This window comes from Hemicordylus capensis, chromosome 1 (genome assembly GCF_027244095.1).
Source record: "Hemicordylus capensis ecotype Gifberg chromosome 1, rHemCap1.1.pri, whole genome shotgun sequence".
Classification (NCBI taxonomy): domain Eukaryota; kingdom Metazoa; phylum Chordata; class Lepidosauria; order Squamata; family Cordylidae; genus Hemicordylus; species Hemicordylus capensis.
The window spans coordinates 243,392,800-243,410,907 of NC_069657.1; the positions used below are offsets into that span (position 1 = coordinate 243,392,800).

At 43.5% G+C, this 18,108-nt stretch overlaps 1 protein-coding gene across 4 annotated transcripts in view; it reads right to left on the minus strand.

Annotated features, from left to right (window-relative positions):
- The window catches only part of ITSN2 (intersectin 2), a 124,139-nt gene that overhangs the window by 11,960 nt on the left and 94,071 nt on the right, over positions 1 to 18,108 (minus strand). For all 4 annotated transcript variants that reach the window (XM_053283883.1, XM_053283882.1, XM_053283884.1 and 1 more), the window contains 7 exons: positions 16,594 to 16,715; positions 14,899 to 15,005; positions 12,948 to 13,131; positions 12,425 to 12,523; positions 9,711 to 9,878; positions 7,196 to 7,408; positions 3,024 to 3,145 (listed from right to left, as the gene is read on the minus strand). In XM_053283883.1, the coding sequence (XP_053139858.1) occupies positions 3,024 to 3,145; positions 7,196 to 7,408; positions 9,711 to 9,878; positions 12,425 to 12,523; positions 12,948 to 13,131; positions 14,899 to 15,005; positions 16,594 to 16,715 (1,015 nt within the window). The remainder of the gene's footprint in view (positions 1 to 3,023; positions 3,146 to 7,195; positions 7,409 to 9,710; positions 9,879 to 12,424; positions 12,524 to 12,947; positions 13,132 to 14,898; positions 15,006 to 16,593; positions 16,716 to 18,108) is intronic.

Below are 18,108 nucleotides of genomic sequence, written 5' to 3' on the forward strand. Positions count from 1 at the left end.
ATGAAAATGGTTTTTTTAACAATGCAGAGTAAAGTCAAACAGGGCAGATAAAAACAATTACAAAAAATCAACTAAAGTTGAGTGTGGCAGTGAAATGCAAGGTGGCAAAAGGATCAAGGGGAATAATAAAAACTTCTTTAAATACATCACAAGCAGGAAACCTGCCAGGGAGCTGTTGGACCATTAGACAATGAGGGAGTGAAAGGGATTATTAAGGAGGATATGGAGGTTGCAGAGAAGCTGAATGAGTTCTTTATGTCCATCTTCATGGCAGAGGATACAGAGCATATACCTGTTCCTGAACCAGACTTTTCAGGGATGGAGGCTAAAGAACTGTCAGACAGAAGTGACCAGAGAGATGTTATAAACTGTCTGGAAAAACTGAAAACTAACAAATTGCCAGGGCCAGATGACATCCATTCAAGAGTCCTGAAAGAACTCAAATGTGAAATTGCAGACCTCTCCTTGCCAAAATATATAACATATTCCTGCAATCAGGCTCTGTACCAAAGGACTGGAAAGTAGCAAATGTAACCTGATTTTCAAAAAGGGATACAGGAGCAATCCTGGAAATTACAGGCTAGTTAGCTTAACGTCTATTCCAGGCAAATTGATGGAAAGCATCCTCAAGGATAAAATTGTAAAGCACATAGAAGAACAGGCCCTGCTGGGGGAGAACCAGCATGGCTTCTGCAAAGGTAAATCTTGCCTCACAAACTTTTTGGAGTTCTTTGAGAGTGTAAACAAGTGTGTGGATCAAGGTGATCCAGTAGTATACCTGGCCTTCCAAAAAGCTTTTGACAAAGTTCCTCATCAAAGACTCCTGAGGAAACTTAGCAGTCATGGGATAAGGGGACAAGTACATGTGTGGATTGCAAACTGGTTGAAAGACAGGAAACAGAGGATAGGGATAAATGAAGAGTTTTCACAATGGAGGGAAGTAAGAAGTGGGGTCCCGCAGGGATCTGTACTGGGACCGGTGTTTTTAAATTTATTCATAAATGATCTAGAAGTAGGGGTAAGCAGCGAGGTGGCCAAATTTGCAGATGATACCAAACTCTTTTGGGTAGTGAAATCCAAAACAGATTGTGAGGAGCTCCAACAGGATCTCTCCCAACTGGGTGAGTGGGCGCCAAAATGGCAAATGCGCTTCAATGTTGGCAAGTGTAAAGCACATTGGGACAAAAAACCCCAACTTAAAGTATATGCTGATGGGATCTGAGCTGTTGGTGACGGACCAGGAGAGGGAGTCACAGTGGACAGCTCGTTGAAATTGTAACTCAATGTTTTCTCAATCGACTCAATATGCGGCAGCTGTGAAAAAGGCCAATTCCATGCTAGGGATCATTAGGAAGGGGACTGAAAATAAAACTGCTAATATTGTAATGCCTTTATTCAAAACTATTGTGCGGCCACACCTGGAGTACTGTGTATAATTCACCACATCTAAAAAAGGACATTGTAGAACTGGAGAAGGTGCAGAAGAGGGCAACCAAGATGATCAGGGGCCTAGAGCACCTTTCTTATGAGGCAAGGCTACAACTCCTGGGTCTATCTAGTTTAGAAAAAAGACGTCTGCGGGGAGACATGATAGAGGTCTATAAAATCATGCATGGTGTCGAGTAAGTGGATAGAGAGAAATTCTTCTCCCTCTCAGATAACACTAGAACCAGGGGTTGTCCCATGAAATTGATTGCCAGGAAATCCAGGACCAACAAACGGAAGTACTTGTTCACACAACGCATAATCAACTTGTGGAATTCTCTGCCACAAGATGTGGTGGTGACAGCCAACAACCTGGATGGCTTTAAGAGGGGTTTGGATAACTTCATGGAGGAGAGATCTATCATCGGCTAATAGTTGCAGGGCTATAGGCCACCTCCAGCCTCAAGGGCAGGATGCCTCTGAGTACCAGTTGCAGGGAGTAATAGCAGGAGAGAGGGCATGCCCTCAACTCCTGCCTGTGGCTTCCAGCGGCATAGGGTGGGCCACTGTGTGAAACAGGATGCTGGACTAGATGGGCCTTGGGCCTGATCCAGCAGGGCTGTTCTTATGTTCAATGAGAGAGTTAAGGGCATGATAGCTAGGGGGAATACTCTGTGGTGCCCTCACTGCCCTTGATGCCCTAAGCACGTGCTTGTTTTGCCTTATGGCTAATCCAGGGCTGCACTGGAGCCTAAGTTTCTGAGTGGAAGAAAGTATAAACTGAATCACTGGTTGGACAAGCAGATTGTTGCATCCCTAAATCCAAAACATTTCTCCATGCAAACAATGGTTGACTTAGTTTCCACCACAAGATGATCTAAAGATGGCTCCAAAGGTCTATCTGATATAGAGAAGTCAGATTTGTCTGTGTCCAAAGCAGGACTTGCTTTGCAGGTTTCATTAGGACTGACTGTCCTCATCCCCAGATCTTGAAGGAATAAGCACAAGATCCATTGGAACTGAAGTCGGCCAACGACAGGTAAATTGTTTCAGGTAAACAACAGTGATGTCTGGGGAGTCTCCTCCCAGTTGTTTGCAATGCCGATCGATTGATAGAAGTTGGCAATTTCTGGGCTCACAGCAGAGATGGCACACTATGCCAAATCTCCTGTTTGATGATGTAAGAAGTTCCGAGATAGAGTTTCCAAAGATGAACAATTTCTCTGTTAACAGTTTGTTACAGAAATTCATGATCACAACATATTGTTCAATACATCTCAGATTCTAATTCAAACAATATAATTTGACACTCTTGAGGGCCATTAAAATAACCACCTTGAACATATCTGTGTCTAAATTGCTGAGTGCAAACTATCCACTGAGTTTGAGATTGTATACTCGAAACCAATGACGGGATTTCTTATTGCCCTTTAATATCCACTGGACTGTCTCACACAGTGTGGAGCTGTTAGTCACTGCTACACCCAGCTTGTGTGCAACTGTTTTGCTTCTAAAATGCACAGTCCTCCTGTGTTTGGACCTTTGTCCCTTCAATAATTACTTTTGGATGCGGCAATTCCAAGCCCCCAAATGCTCACCTTTCGTTGATGTTGTCTGTTTTTAGTATGTACACCCTGTCAATGTGGGAGATGTGGAAAACTGGGTCATCACTGGAGGGCTCAGTTGGCAATTTCACTAGAACTTCATTCAGAAAAATAGGCTGGGAAAAGCAGAGCAATAGCTTCAGTAATAGAAACAGACTCAATTCAGCAAGCGGAAACAAACATGATATGGTAATTAAGCTTACTGTGTCTAAAGTGGATACCAATAGGGCCATTATGGCACAGCCCTTTGCCATTCTAGAATTAGAGGAGAAGTATGGGAGGGTACAGACAACTATTGTATTTATTTGTTATTGAATTTATATACCGCTTAGTATAAAAATCTCTAGGCGGTTTTACCACAGATCTGCACCTGATGTCTGTAGAACCCTCTTTCCACTAGTCAGGATGATGTAGAGGGTGAATACAGATATCACAGTCCTGCCTATATTATCCAGTCCATATTGTGCAGTCAGCAGTGGGTTAGGTGGGATGGGATGGGATGGGATCCAGGACTCTTGGGTTTGAGGGTCAAAGGCACCTCAGACATGGATCACACAAGTCTTGTCATCAGATCTCCTAAACTTTGGTGGTTGTAATTGGCGGGGGTGGGGGTAGGATAAGGCAGGACTTGACAATTACCAGGTGCCATGGCACCTGGAAACTCCAGGGTGGTGCCTGAACAAGGCAATGGACAGATGTGACCAGGAGGAGGACACAGCAAACAAGGCAGGGCGGGTTGCTCTCTCCTCCTGGTCCCACCCCTACCTCACCCTACTCCTCCTCTTCCTCCTCCTCCTGGTTATGTCTGTCTGGCTCAGGCAGGTGATGGACTGATGCGATCAGGAAGAGAGTGCAATCTGCTTCTCTCTTGCTTTCTCCTCTCGGTTGTGTCAGTCCATCCAGCTTCCTGAGCCAGACGGACGTGAGCAGACAGAGGAGTGAGCAAGCGAGGTAGAGATTCCACCTGCTGTGGAGTGGGGGGTGTTGCTGGGGACAAGGGGGCAGAGAGCCCCCTACTCCGGCGCATGGAGCAGAGGGAATTCTAGCTTCTAAATCTTTGGGCTGGTCCCCAGAGGGGGGGGGGAAATGTGCTGAGGCCTAGGATAAGGGCAACCATGCTGAGTATTTAGCCCCACCCCCAACCCTGGTTCCTCCAGTGACACTGCCCACTCCAGTTGTTTACCTATTTGCCCTGCTTCCCCCATGAGCCAAAAAGCCACTTGGGAAGGCAATGGCAATTTAGAATGGAAAAACAGCATGAGGGCAAGGGTACACGTAAGCTCCCCACACACTCCTGCCCTGCTCCAGTTCATCGACCTCCCATGTCTCTCAAGCTTTACAACAAAGGTAGGTGTGATGCAGGCTTCACTTCCTCTCTGTGCATTAAAACAAGTGGTGATGGTTTCATTTTTCTTTGTTGCACTGCTGCAGTTCAGTTCTTGGTGGCTTTTCCTCATTTACAGTACATGACTTGTAAGATCATGGTCTGGTTCTCCTATATTCCTTCTGGTCAAAAACACGTACGTGTGTGTGTGTGTGCGTGCGTGCGCACACACGTGCTGGTCCTTTATTTACCTTTGCTGCACAGTGTATATAGAGCTGGTGTGGTGCCTGGAAGTAAATCCCTCTAAATACAATAGGACTACACCATACTAACAGCTTGACCTGCAGAACAAGGTACATGTAAGCCCACTGACACCCATGGACTAGGGTGAACCTCACTCTGTATAGTGTCAGGTAATAAGTGGGATGTTTGCAGCAAAAGATTTCAAATTGTGAAATCGCTGGTACAAATCTCATCTCAGACATGTATTAGATAACCTTATAGGCAAGCTGAGTCAAACAAGACGTGATGCTAAATGTGTCCTTTGTGCCTCTGTTCTGTCCCTGTTTCTTCTTCTTCAAGTTAAAATAGCCGCCGTGGGAAAGGGAGGGGCTCATTAGGATTGGCAACATGGCACATGGGAAATCCTGCCCCCCCCTTTTCTCCTAGTGCCACTGTTCCCATGAAAATTGTCTCCCTGTTCCGAAACTGCTGTTTACCCTTGGAGGAAAGGTTCCATGAGGACCACTGAGAGTTTCCCTCCGAGAAATACTCTTAACTATCAAAGAAAGTTAATTGATGAAAGCAACAGAAGACAGAAAGATGTATGCCTCCAAGAAAGCAATGCCTTCTTCCTGTAATTGGACACAAACATAATAGCCACTCTCTACTGAATGGCCAGCAAATACTTAAGACAGTACTTCTGATGCAGGACACTTCTGCAGTGGAGAAATGCCCATGGAAAAATGTCACATTGCACTGGAGTGAGAAAAATGCGGATTTGCAGAAAATACTTTTGCAAAACTGGAAACTATATGCATATAGAATGTTGGGGGCAATATGCTAAAAAATCATTGTAAACCGCTTAGAGAGCTTCGGCTATAGAGCGGTATATAAATGTAAGTGCTATTGCTATATGCATATAATTTTTTGTGTGTGAAATCCACATATTATTTAGCATACAAATATAGTATATATTTCACTATGAGTAAACCGCAGAGAAAATCAAGTAGTATTAATGGAACCTCATTTCTGCTTCTTTTAACACTGAAACTGGATTTGTATCAGATTGTCAACACATGATTTCTGCAGGGGTGATCTTTATTAGTTGATTGGCCACCATCTTGTTTCAAGATTGTGGATCACAATCAAAATACCCCATCACAATCTCCTAGGACCCCCTCCCATGTACTGTAAATCTGATTTGTATCAAACAGTGAATTCTAAAAGGGATGTGGCTTCAAATCCAAGTGTCTGCTATCTTGTTCCAAGATGGCAGATCAAAGTAAAAGTGCCACCATCAGAATCCCCTGGAATTGCCTCCCACGTACTACCGTGTTTCCCCGAAAATAAGACAGTGTCTTATATTAATTTTAGGCCCAAAAAATGCACTAGGGCTTATTTTCGGGTAGGTCTTATTTTGCACACACCTCCCCCACCACGGCAGGCAAGCACAGAACAACTTACTCCGAGGTAGTGCCCCAAGTTTCAACCCCGTCTCCTGCCGTTCTCGATCCCTGCGGCCAGCGCACAGCCGCGACCCCCCGCCTCCCGCCTAGGTCTTATTTTCGGGTAGGTCTTATTTTCGGGTAGGTCTTATATTAGCGGCACATCAGAAATTACTGCTAGGTCTTACTTTCGGGGTAGGTCTTACTTTTGGGGAAACACGGTATTAATTTGCTTTGTATTACACTGTAGACACAGAAGTTATTAAGGAACACACACATGTACATAATAACATGCTGATCTCACAAGCCTTCTTCCCTTTGGAAAGTAGGCTAAAAATGTAATTTTTAAATTAGCCCCCCAGTATTTCATGCTTCCCCACCTGAAAAGGAGAGCGAGAATCATCTTTGCTTTTGCTGACAAGCAGGTAAGCCAAGATGTTTAAGAAATGGGCTCAAAGTTAAGCCTCCACATCTACATTCAGCCTTTTCTTAGAACTACTTCACACATGCATTTTCATTACTCAATGAATGCAGAACAAGTGATGACTTTCATAGGTGAATTAAACAACAAATAATGCAGGCATCAGATAGACCTTAGTGCAATACAAAGTAAATATATAAAGAGAGTCAGTCCACACATTTGGTTACGAATCATCAAGGGTTGCATAATTAAGTGATGAATTTACAAGTATGAATCAGTCCATAGAAAGGCTATCACTTAAATCAACACAAATGGAGGAGCACTAACGTAAATTGAGCAGTCTAAAAAAAATAAAACACCACACACCTGCATAACTTGCATTGGCCTTGTGTGTGTTACCGTTCTCTTGGGAGAAAAGACAAACAGTGCTAACATGCATAAAACTTCCCTTACTGACCAAGCTCTTGACATGGATTATGAAAGCACTGGCCATAATAAGAGCTGGGTGTCATTAAGAAGCAGCATTATTGTTAACAGGAGGGTGACATAATCCAATCAACTTCAGTTATACTAATGCTAGCTCCAGGTATTGGCAAAGTGCCCTCCATAGCTTTACTCCTACATCGACGGTGGTCCCCCTGCCCAATAGGCCCACAGAGCAGGAAGTTGTAACACATTATTTCCATTAAGAGAAAACATCCCTTTCCTTCCCCTCTCCAAAAGCACAAAAATTGAGATGCTTGAATCCACTTACCGTTTTGTACATTTTGAACTGAGAATTTGATTTTGGACTGAACAGTTTCTCTGATCCTGTGGAGACAAATTGCTTGACCATGTAGGTGAGAAGCAGAAAGTCATTGAAGAGGAAGCCGTACAGTTCTTTGTTACTCTTTGTCTTGTAGAGTTTGCCACTGTGCAAAAGCTTCCGTGGTCCCAAGCAATTGGTCAGGGAGTTGAAAATCAGTTGCTGAGAGAGAGAGAGAGAGAGAGAGAGAGAGAGAGAGAGAGAGAAAGCGAATGAAGCTGTTCACCCTCATACATTCTTAATATTGATTTAATGTTAATATGCATCATCATATATGTAACCACCTTCTATTTCCACTTTTATTTACTCGTATTCTTTAACATGTATTTTTATGCTGGTCTATGACTGCAATAAAGGATGATGATGATGATGAATGAAGCTGCAACCGCCTTCTCCTCACTACATAGGCGTCGGGGGCAGGGAGTGGACAAGAGGTTGTACACTGCTGTCTGTACCAACTACACCATCACCTGTGTATACATTTGGGACAAGTTCTGTCAAATGAATTCACTGAAAGTTTGTTCAAGGATAGATTTCATCATTTGAAAACCATCCCTACCTTGGGGTGGGGGAATATAGAGCAGCCGCTTGTCTGGGCCTGAGCACTCACTTTGGGGGGAAAGGGAGCAATTATACAGAATCTACAGAATAGCTGCTCTGTGTTTTTATAGGCAAAACTTTTTCCAAAGGGCACAAAATTGTCCTGGAGCACTTGCTACTTAAGCGGATTTTGTGGGGTATGAAAGTAAACATGTATAGGAAGGCTTCTGTTACCACTTTATCGACCATTAACTCTCCAGTTAACAACAGTTTCAAATATCAGTAGCTTATTGCTTGCAGAAGGTAGAGAAACCAGTGGAAATGATGGGCAAAAATGCAGTACAGAATGCCCAACATCCTAGGGAAAGCCATTGCACATAAATGGTAGGGCAATGCGTATTTATGTTTATTTATATTTTTTTTACATTTTATATCCTGCTCTTGCTCCAAGGAGCCCAGAGCGGTGTACTACATACTTAAGTTTTTCCTCACAACAACCTTGTGAAGTAGGTTAGGCTGAGAGAGAAGTGACTGGCCCAGAGTCACCCATGACTCTGAGGGGGTATGAGGGGTCTGGAACAGTTAAAGGAGCTGGGTATGTTTCGCCTGGAGAAGAGAAGATTACAGGGAGATATGAGAAGCGTCTTCAAATATCTGAAGGGCTGCCACATGAAAGGAGAAGCAGACTTGTTCTCTGCGGCTCTTGAGGGCAGGACTAGAACCAGTGGGCTGGAATGGCAAAGAGGTAGGTTTAGGTTAGAATGAGGAGGAACTGGCTACTGTGACAGCTGCTTGACAACGAAAGAGCCTGCCTTGGGCAGGGGTAGGCTCTCCTTGGTTGGAGGTTTTCAAACAGAGTCTAGAAGGCCATTTTTCCAAGGATGCTGTAGCAGATTCCTGCACTGAACATGGGAGTGGACTAGAAGACATCCAATCCCCCTTTCAGCTCTAATGTCATATGTTTCTATGTAGTTGCTGTTGGAAGTGAAGGACTATGCGCTGTCTCTTGTCTCAATGACATAGGAGGACAGACAAGTGAGTCAGAGGGCTAGAGGGTCAAGACACTGGTCATCCCTTCTCTACTGCTCTGACACTATCCCTTTGGAATGTAGATTGCTCCTCTTAGGGACTAACTTCCTTCCAGCCTCTTCCTTATCTTCCCTTCCTTCTATCTTGCAACATGCAAGCTCCTCTCACCTGCACCATGTGTGCAGAGATGCAGAATCCATCTGCATCCAGCTAGCTAGTTAGATTAGAAATCCTAACTCCTCACTTTCCTATCTAGAATGGAGTTCTCTAATAAATACCACCTATATTGATTTGAAACTCTGAACTGGCTCCAAGTTACTTTACTCTCAGCATACATGTATGCCTAACTAAATTCCACTGTGTTGTGCCTCTGTGCACTCTGCTATAATGAAAAAGAGTTTCTCTTACCAGAGAGAATTCCCAACAGTTGCTAAGTGTGGGTGCTGGTATGTGGTGCAGAATTCAGCATTTTGAGAATCTGCTATTTTTTAAAAGGCAAGTTTCTTATCGGAAAATAAGTGAGCTGTGTAACAACTCATCAGTTCTTATTCTTCACACCTTTCCTCTTTTCATTCTTAGTATTCATGGATAAACCCCACATTATTTGAAAACCTGGATCTTGAAAGCAGAATGATTTTAAAAAGCACACAATTTATTTAGAATGAAGTTTTGGCATTTTCATGGTGCAGAAGGTCGTACTTTTGATGGGGGGAAATGATGTTTGTATGCATACAGTCTTGTCACCTGGACATATAATTCCATGTAGAATTATATTTTGCTTGACCATGTAGATCAACAGATTTTCCTTCTCAGCTTGAGATCAGCAAATAATAAACATCACCGATATAGAGCCTTGCTGACCCTGCCTCCACCATGCAGCCCAAGCGACAGTTACCTCAGCCAGTCCTTCGCACTGCACATGGGATTGTATCCACTCAAGTCGTTCTGAATTTTCCTTTTCACGCACCCCCTCATTAACCTGCGAACAGAGTTCCTCAGCACACTCAAGGGCCAGCTTCAGATTACTGTGATCTGGATGAGTTTCGGGGGTATTCTCCAGAATCTGATTGGGAGGGAAAAGAAAACTAGAGCTCATAGCAAAGAAAAAGTTCAATTGTTACTTAAAGTACAATCTACTTATGGACACAGGCCCACATGATGTGCAACACTAACATTACCAATAAGCCAGAGCTGCTGTGTCCATGGAAGCTAGCCCTAGTAGACTTGTGCAAGAGTGCAATTACTTAAAAACAGTACAGCCTAGGGGTGTGCACAGAACTGGTTTTGGCAGTTTGGTTCGAATTTGAAATGAACTGCCGCTCTGCGAACCAGTTCAGTCAAACTGGTTGGCGGTCCGGTCCATTCAATCAAACCGGGTCAAAGCAGTTCAAAGCAGTTGTATTGTTTTATGCCTGTTTTTATATGTTTTTATACTTTTAGCATGATGTTTTTATTGTGTTTTTATTGTATGTTTTTAACTTTTGTAAACCGCCTTGGGGCTATCTTTTAACGAAAGGCGGTATAAAAATGCAAAAATAAATAAATAATAAGTAAATAAATAAACCGGTTTGATCCGTTTCGAGGGGGGTGATGCTTGTAAAGGGGAATCTGGAGGGGATTCCCCTTTACAAGCAAAGGAGAACTCTGCCTGTAAAAGGTTTCTAAGGGTGGCCGGAAGTGGGGTGGGGGAGCGAGAGGGTATCTAATCCCTGGCACTCCCCAGCAGGCATGGTTCCAGCCTCCATGGATGTGTCAACATTTGTGTGAGCATGCAAATTTGTGTAACCACACAAATGGCCTCCGTGGATGTGACCCTAGACCCAGGGTTGGGTTTAAAAGCAGCCCAAACTAGGGACTCTTGAGCAGATTCTTGAGCAGGGATTCCTGAGCAGAAATAGAACAGTTTAAAGTTCTTTTTTTTTTACAGAAAGGTGGGGGAAGGGGACCCAGCCCCTTCCCCTTGGGGGTTTGCGGCCCCTAGGATTACTCATGAGCAGGGTCAGGCAGAAGGATCAGCATTGCTCCAATGAAAGGAGTGATTCCTCATATGCGATGAGGAAGGATGCTGACCCACTGTGGACCACGCTCGCTCAGGAGTGTGCCAGGCCATGGGGACACCCCCTCACAACTCATGAAAAGAACCATCTGAGGGGGGAGAGTTGCCGAACAGAATCATTAATAATGTGTGACAATAAAACAACCCCTTCTCCCACAGCCGACCTCTCTTATGAGAGTGTCAGGCCATTAGGGCTTTATATCAAGCCAGGTTGCTCTATAGAGGAAAGCAGCGAGGATGGGTACCCTGGTGACTGCTCTCTCTGTCTTGGCGACTGTCACCAATTAGCTGTCAAAGCATGCCCCCCCGTCCGCCCGCATGGATATTTGTACCCATTGTACCCCAAGTACAACTTCTGGGATCCCTGGAAATCGGGGCTCCCCTCTCCCATGATTCCCCACAGCAGCAGATCTGCATACTGTGCAACCAAACCCGGGAGTTTGGAATGGGTTTAAACATCCACCCCCCTCCGCGCACAGTGTTCCTCCCTCCGCGCACACAGCTAGGCTCTGACACATGGAGGGTCAAAATCTCCTTTGGGTGCATGCAAAGTTCCACAGGGAAGGGGTGTGTGTGGTTGCAACGCTTCTGTTCTATCTTTTACTACGGAAAGTTGGGGGCCCCACACAAGCAGTGCCCCCTTTGTTGGGTTAGCTCAACCCGTGAACATGTAGTCTGATGGGAGATCCAGGATTTATAACCCCCTGGGGTCCTCCTCAGTAGACTGACCCTGTCATGAGAGGGATAGCCCACCGGCAGCAAGCTGCAACAGAGGAGAAGTGTGGTTTGGTCTGCACGGACTGCTTTGAAGGGGTGATCCCTCGTAAGAGCATCCTACATCACAGCGGGACAGACCCCCCAGGATCTTTTGCCCTCCCTCATATACATAACCTCTCCTAGGAAGTCTTCTATGTTTCCTTCCCTTTCCTAAGTAACAGGGAAACAGCCCCCCCCCGACACCCCCCCCCCCGGAATCATGCTTGTGTGGGACTATTTAGTTGCAGGGCTCTTTGGAAGGCAGCGCTGCCATCGCTGTCTGAATAAGTGCTGGCATGGCATGGCATTTAAAGGGATTCAAATGCCTTTTCCATGCCGAGGGCAGGCAGACTACTCCGAAAAGGCACGATTGTGCTCAGCACAGCCCCTTCTAGATCGTGGCCAATCGCGGGTGCTCCGCTGATGTGCTGATGTTTTGCCCACAGTCTGGCTGTGGAGCTTGCAGGGATCAGCCTCAGAGGCCGAGGAGCAGAGAGGGACTCCCCTCTCCTGGAACCAGAGGTTAGCGGACCGTGGTTGGACAAACATCTGCGGTGCGATTTGCAGTTCAAAATTGAAATCCGGCCACTGTTTTAACCAGTTGCACAACTGTGCTCTTGCATAAGACTACTGGGACTGACTTCCATGTCCGCAGAAGCACTGGTTGATCAGGAATGCCTTGTGCATCATATGGTCCACAGTTTTCTACTTTAAAAAAACACCACAAATGACACAGCCAATCAAATCCGTTTCTCTCTCTATTCAGTGCTTTAGAGAGCAGAGAGTCTGATACTTACGCTCTTTATGAGAAGAGGGTAGCGAGTAATTCTCTGCATAGGTTTCAACAGGAAGCTAGAAAGTGGCATGCCTTTACAGCGAGGGTTGGAAGCTAGTTTCTGCAAATTAAACCAGAATTGTAACAGAGAGACTGCATTAATATTACTGATGAACTTTTAATGTAGATACTGTAAAGCTTTCCAACTTTTAATTTGCTAGCTCTCACAAAGGGAAGGTCACTCATGCTCCTGTTTTATAGTTGAAAACAATGAAGGGAGAGAGCGCGTGAAAGCAGCTCGGCTACTGCCTTGCATTGCTGGGCAGTGGGGCGGGGGAAGTGTGCTTCCCAAAGCTGGAACATGTCTCCATTTGCTTCTGGAGGATCAAGGATTCTTGGCACACCTCCATTGCTCTTCCCATGGTGGGGCCCTTGTTGAGTGAACTGGCCGATAGTTAACAGGGAGCCAGTGTTTTTAATGGGGTAATCAACCCCATTAAAAGAAAGGAAACACACTTGGCTGAAGAAGCTACTGAAGAGTATACCTTCAAAAATTCTTTGAACTCTGGCTCTTCGTCCGTTTTTTGCTGTAACAGTACAGCCCCGTTAAGCTGGCAGCTGCAGAACCGGATATAGGCTTGCATGTGAGACAGTTCAGCAGCCAAGATGTCTCCTATCATCTGCACTGGCATCTTTTCACCCCCAGTCTTCTTACGCACACGCAGGGCTCTGGAGGAAAAGGACATGAAAAGGGAAGCAGCTGGGCTTAAGAGCTTTAAAATGGAACACGCCAGGGTGGGGCATGCAGGTTTCTCTCACATACAAGACTAGCAGGAGCAGCTCTGCTGGAAATACCAGACGACCCACTGTTCACACACAGAATAGGCAAAATATTGTCAGAACAAAACTATAGAGAGGATCCATGTCAGCTGAGATAGCCACAACAACAAAACAAAAACAAAAATAAAACCAAACATGTTTTTATGCTTGTGTTTTAATTTTTTTAAAAAATCAGATTTGTTTTTATATTTTCTTAGTTAAATATTTTAATGTTTTTTAAAAATATCATCTTGTTTTTAAATTTTATTGTGAGCCGCCTTGGGATTTTCTTAATGAAAGGCGGGGTATAAATTTAACAATATTTTTTTTAAAAAGAGCAGCTGCAGAATAGAAGAAGATGTATTCCAATGCATTTCAAATGATAACATTTTCAAGGAATATTTTCACTGAACTGCCTGGAGAGGTACTTTCTTGCAAGAATCAGTCTGCCTAGCATTCTTGCAGGACAGAAACTCTTCCAGGCAGTTCAGTGAAAAGATTCCTTGAAAACATTATCATTTGAAACGGGTTGGAAATAAATCTATTCTGCACATGCATAATATTGTCAACAAATATTAAAAGAATGTCTTTGCCATGAGCCCCACCGCCTATTAAGATCATCTGGAGAGGTATGCCTGTGGCTGCCGCCAACTCGCTTGGTGGCTACTTGGGAATGGGCCTTCTCTGTTGCTGCCCCTGGACTTTGGAATGTGCCCCCTGTTGAAATAAGAGCTTCCCCATCTCTGGCAACTTTTAAAAAGGCACTGAAGGCACATTTATTTACCCAGGCTTTTAATTAGATTTATAGTTTGTATATTTTTAATATTGGGTTTTAAATGTTTTAAATGATTTTAATTGCTAATTGATTTGATGTTTTAAATGATTTTAATTGTAAACAGCCCAGAGATGCAAGTTTGGGGCAGTATAGAAATACTTTAAATTAAAAATAAATAACAAGGAACTGTTCAGAACTTGCAGGTGGCTTACACTGTTTGACAGGCTCTCCAGGACAGGTAGCCTCCTAAGGAAGGATGCTCACTAAGGAAGCTGAGAAAGGGATGCCACTGTCTGATCCTGATCCCTGAGTATGTATGGATTCTCACACCCCAAACCATAATCCTTCAGTATAAATACAGTCACGGTCATTATATTTCTGCATCCTCCCTGCTTCCTTTATGATTTACATTACAATATCATTTGCTTCTGATTTTTCAGTTCTTCAGATAGGGATACAGGGAGATACACTTCCTTTTAAAGATAAAACCGCAAAATATAGCTGAGGTGCCCCTGCTAGGCTAGAAGTGCTCTTGAGGTCTCTAGCTCTGTGGTCTGAGACACTGAGGTCTCACATGCTTTGCATGCAGAAGATCCCAGATTCAATTCCTGGGAGCAACTCCAGTTTAGGCTTCTTGGGTAGAGCAGGGCTGAAAAACACTTCGGCCTGAGACCCTGGGGAGACTGCCAGCAGAACAGACAATGTGCCTCAATTTGGTATACTTGTCAAAGTTCCTCATCTTTCCGAACTGTTATAAGAAATTTGTATTTGCGCTGGTTTGGGGTAGCAAGATCGAAGCTGGTCTATGTGTCTTGTCTATTTGATGTTATAATTGTATCATTACTCTCTTGGATGAAGAGAGCTAAAAACACAAAGGCTAACAAAATGGGAGCAGCACTTACTTCAGTAGCTTTGTGTTAGACATAATGAGCTCCTTCCAATTGACAAAGATTAATCCCATTTCTGCTTCCGAAAGACAGCCTGCTTCAGCCATTCGCTTCTGGAAAACCTACAGAGATACAGGAGGAGGTGGAGGAGTTTTAACTGTAGTGACAGGCTCTGCATTTCCCTCTCAAATGATGATCTGCTTGATAACTAGAACCAGAAGTCACCAAACTGAAGTTTCCACTTGTTCCTGGCATCCTTGTAGGCAAGCACTGTATTCACTGCCAGATGTGTAAGTCCAAAAGACTTACTCCAGGTGAATTAGAGTGACCAAGTGCAAAGGAGGACAGAGTTCTTGCTTTACCTAAATAAATAAATAAGATGGCCCCCTGTCCCCAGAGGGCTCACAATCTAAAAAGAAACATAAGGTAGAAACCAGCAACAGCCACTGGAGGGGTACTGTGTTGGGGTTGGATAGGGTCAGTTGCTCTCCCCTTGCTAAGTAAAGAGAATCACCACCTTAAAAAGGTGCCCCTTTGCCCAGTTAGCAGGGGTTACTGCCATACTGCTTATAAAATTTGGCAGGGTGAATGGCATTGCTTGGTCATTTCAATTCTTCCCATCTGGATGTGGCTGGAAACTAGTATTGTGGGATTGTCTAAATTTTAGGTGGTGCCCAGTACATCTGTATATCTATAAAAGGATCACTTTTGTTCCCATTGCTTTTCAATGCAATTTAAATAGCATGAAGTTTCTGAGAGACAGAGAGAGACTACAACTAGAACTTTAAACGAAATTTGCAAAAATCCCTTCAAAAAGTCTAATTGCTTCAAAAAGTCTCTAGTATAAAAGACAGCCAATGCTAGTGAGAATTTTTGGGCTGAACAGAAATACTTAAATATTAACACAACAGAAATTGCACCATTGTTTGGCTTGAGTGCTGGATTGGTTGCACTCTGACATTCTTAATGGGATGACAAAGCGGGGTGTGTGTGTTCTATAAAAGTATTTCAAAATAATAATTAAATACTGAAGGACACAGTGACAAAATAGTGTACTTAGATGATATGCCTTTACTTTAGAAAATGTTGTAATCCTTAGTATAAGCTGAAGCTTATTGAATGGAGATGTTTGCTAATGGACTTATCCTATATAATAAAACCCTAAGGTACCTGCGTCCGTGTCTCTTGCGGGTGTTCTGCACATATGTGGCGCGCGGGGACGCAGCAACAGAACCTACGCACACAACTGCGTGCCTCTTGCAGGTGTTCTGCACATGCGTGGCGCGCGCGGACACAGCAACGGCTACTACACACACAACTACGCGCGCGCGTAGTTACCGTCTCTGCGTCGTAGGTCCGCGTAGCAACCCGTTAAACCTGCAAACATTTCTACACAACTCTTCTAGCACCCGTTAATGTGACGGGCTTAATGTCTAGTTATGACAATATTTTTTTAATTATACAGCCAGACATCACTCTTCCATATTTTCCATTTTAACAAAATGTTCTTTCAGGGCTGCTCAACTTCGGCCCTCCTGCAGATATTGGCCTAAAACTCCCATAATCCTTGGTTATTGGCCACTGTGGCTGGGGATTATGGAAGTTGTAGTCAAAAAAACAGCTGGGGGGCCTAAGTTGAGCAAGCCTGTAAATCTAAATGAACATTGAAGATACTACTTAAATAACTTTTTCTGTCCAAGCAAACCTCACCTCTAAGACAAGCTGAAGGTCATCCATATATTTTTCCTCTGTCTGGATCATCTCATGTATGTAACCCTGCCGTTTCCTTTCCATGGGCTGCATGGTGTCAAGACTTTGGAGATCAGCACACCCTACAAAATGAAACAGTTCGTCACTCCTGGTCTATTGAACAGGAACCACAGAGGTACCTACTAGCATTAGCATAGTTTAATCCCCTGTTCCTCAATTACATCTTATGGGCCTGAACAAGCTCACAGTTTCAAGCTTTCATGGCCAAAGCTGGTGGAAAATCTCCCGTCCCAGCAGAGGGATCACATGTCATGACAGCAGTATGGAGAAGGCATTATGCAGAAATGTTTCCAAAAGCCTTCATGTGGTAACTTCTAACATTGGAATCAGCCAGGTGTGGCATAGTAGAATGCGATTGTCATCTTGCTGCACTGAAAACATGCAAAAATCACTTCTGTTCCCCTCAACAAAAAGTTGCAAAGAACAATGATGTTATTGTTTAAATAAAAGTACTGTATTATATATTGTTTCAAAGACAATAAGCTGCTCATAAGAGAAACAATCAGGCTGCTACTCCACATTAATTATGAGCAGTTCAAATAATACATCATAAATAGTAAATAAAGTAATGGAAGAACAAGAACAAACTTTTTCTGATGACCATCATGTCCAATTATTACTTCTGACATTCTTCTGTAAATGCATATAGACCATAATTTTCAATAAATGCATATAAATTAATACTTTCCTGGTTTACTTCTCTCAGGAGATAATCCACAAAGGAAAGAAAGGAGAATTAAATTGTAAGGACATCCTTGTTACAGTTGTAAGGAAAGCTTTCTCTGACCTTTCCGTTCTCTCTCTCCCATAAACAACCTTTCCCAAATTATAACTCCTTTGTTATAGTTACTATCTCAATCATTATGCACGTTTTAGGATGTCGCTTTGAAATATTATATCTATACAGCTTGGTAGAAGTCTGAAGTAAATGTGGGCCATTCATTTTGAGTATTTGGACAGATCTGAGTGAGTATTTGGACAGAGGAAAACTTATTTATAACTCTATAAAGAACAAGATGAATGTTTTCTCCATTAAGTTACACAGAAGCTGAGCTAATCTGTAGAAACAGATAATTTACATAAAAATCTCATGTGTTGACACATAACAAGTGCTGGGGCATCTCAAATATTCAAATAAGAAATTCTTTAAAATCAGAAATGCCAACCATGTACTGAATATGCTATTCAGTTGAGCATAGTGGAATATTTGTCCTTTCCTCAAGGCCAGTCCTTCAATTTAAAAGCATATACCATAGGTGGGGTAGATGAAGATAGGAGTGCTTGAAACCAAAGTGCACGTAACTCTTCAAGTGCATGTCTCTCAAAGAGTGGAATATACCTTTTGAACTGATCATAATGTGTGCTGTTTATACTGGACAAGTCGGCAGTAGTGTATCTCTCTCTGTTCTGGTCAGTGGTTAAAAACAATTAACCCCCCCTCCATTTTTATCCTGC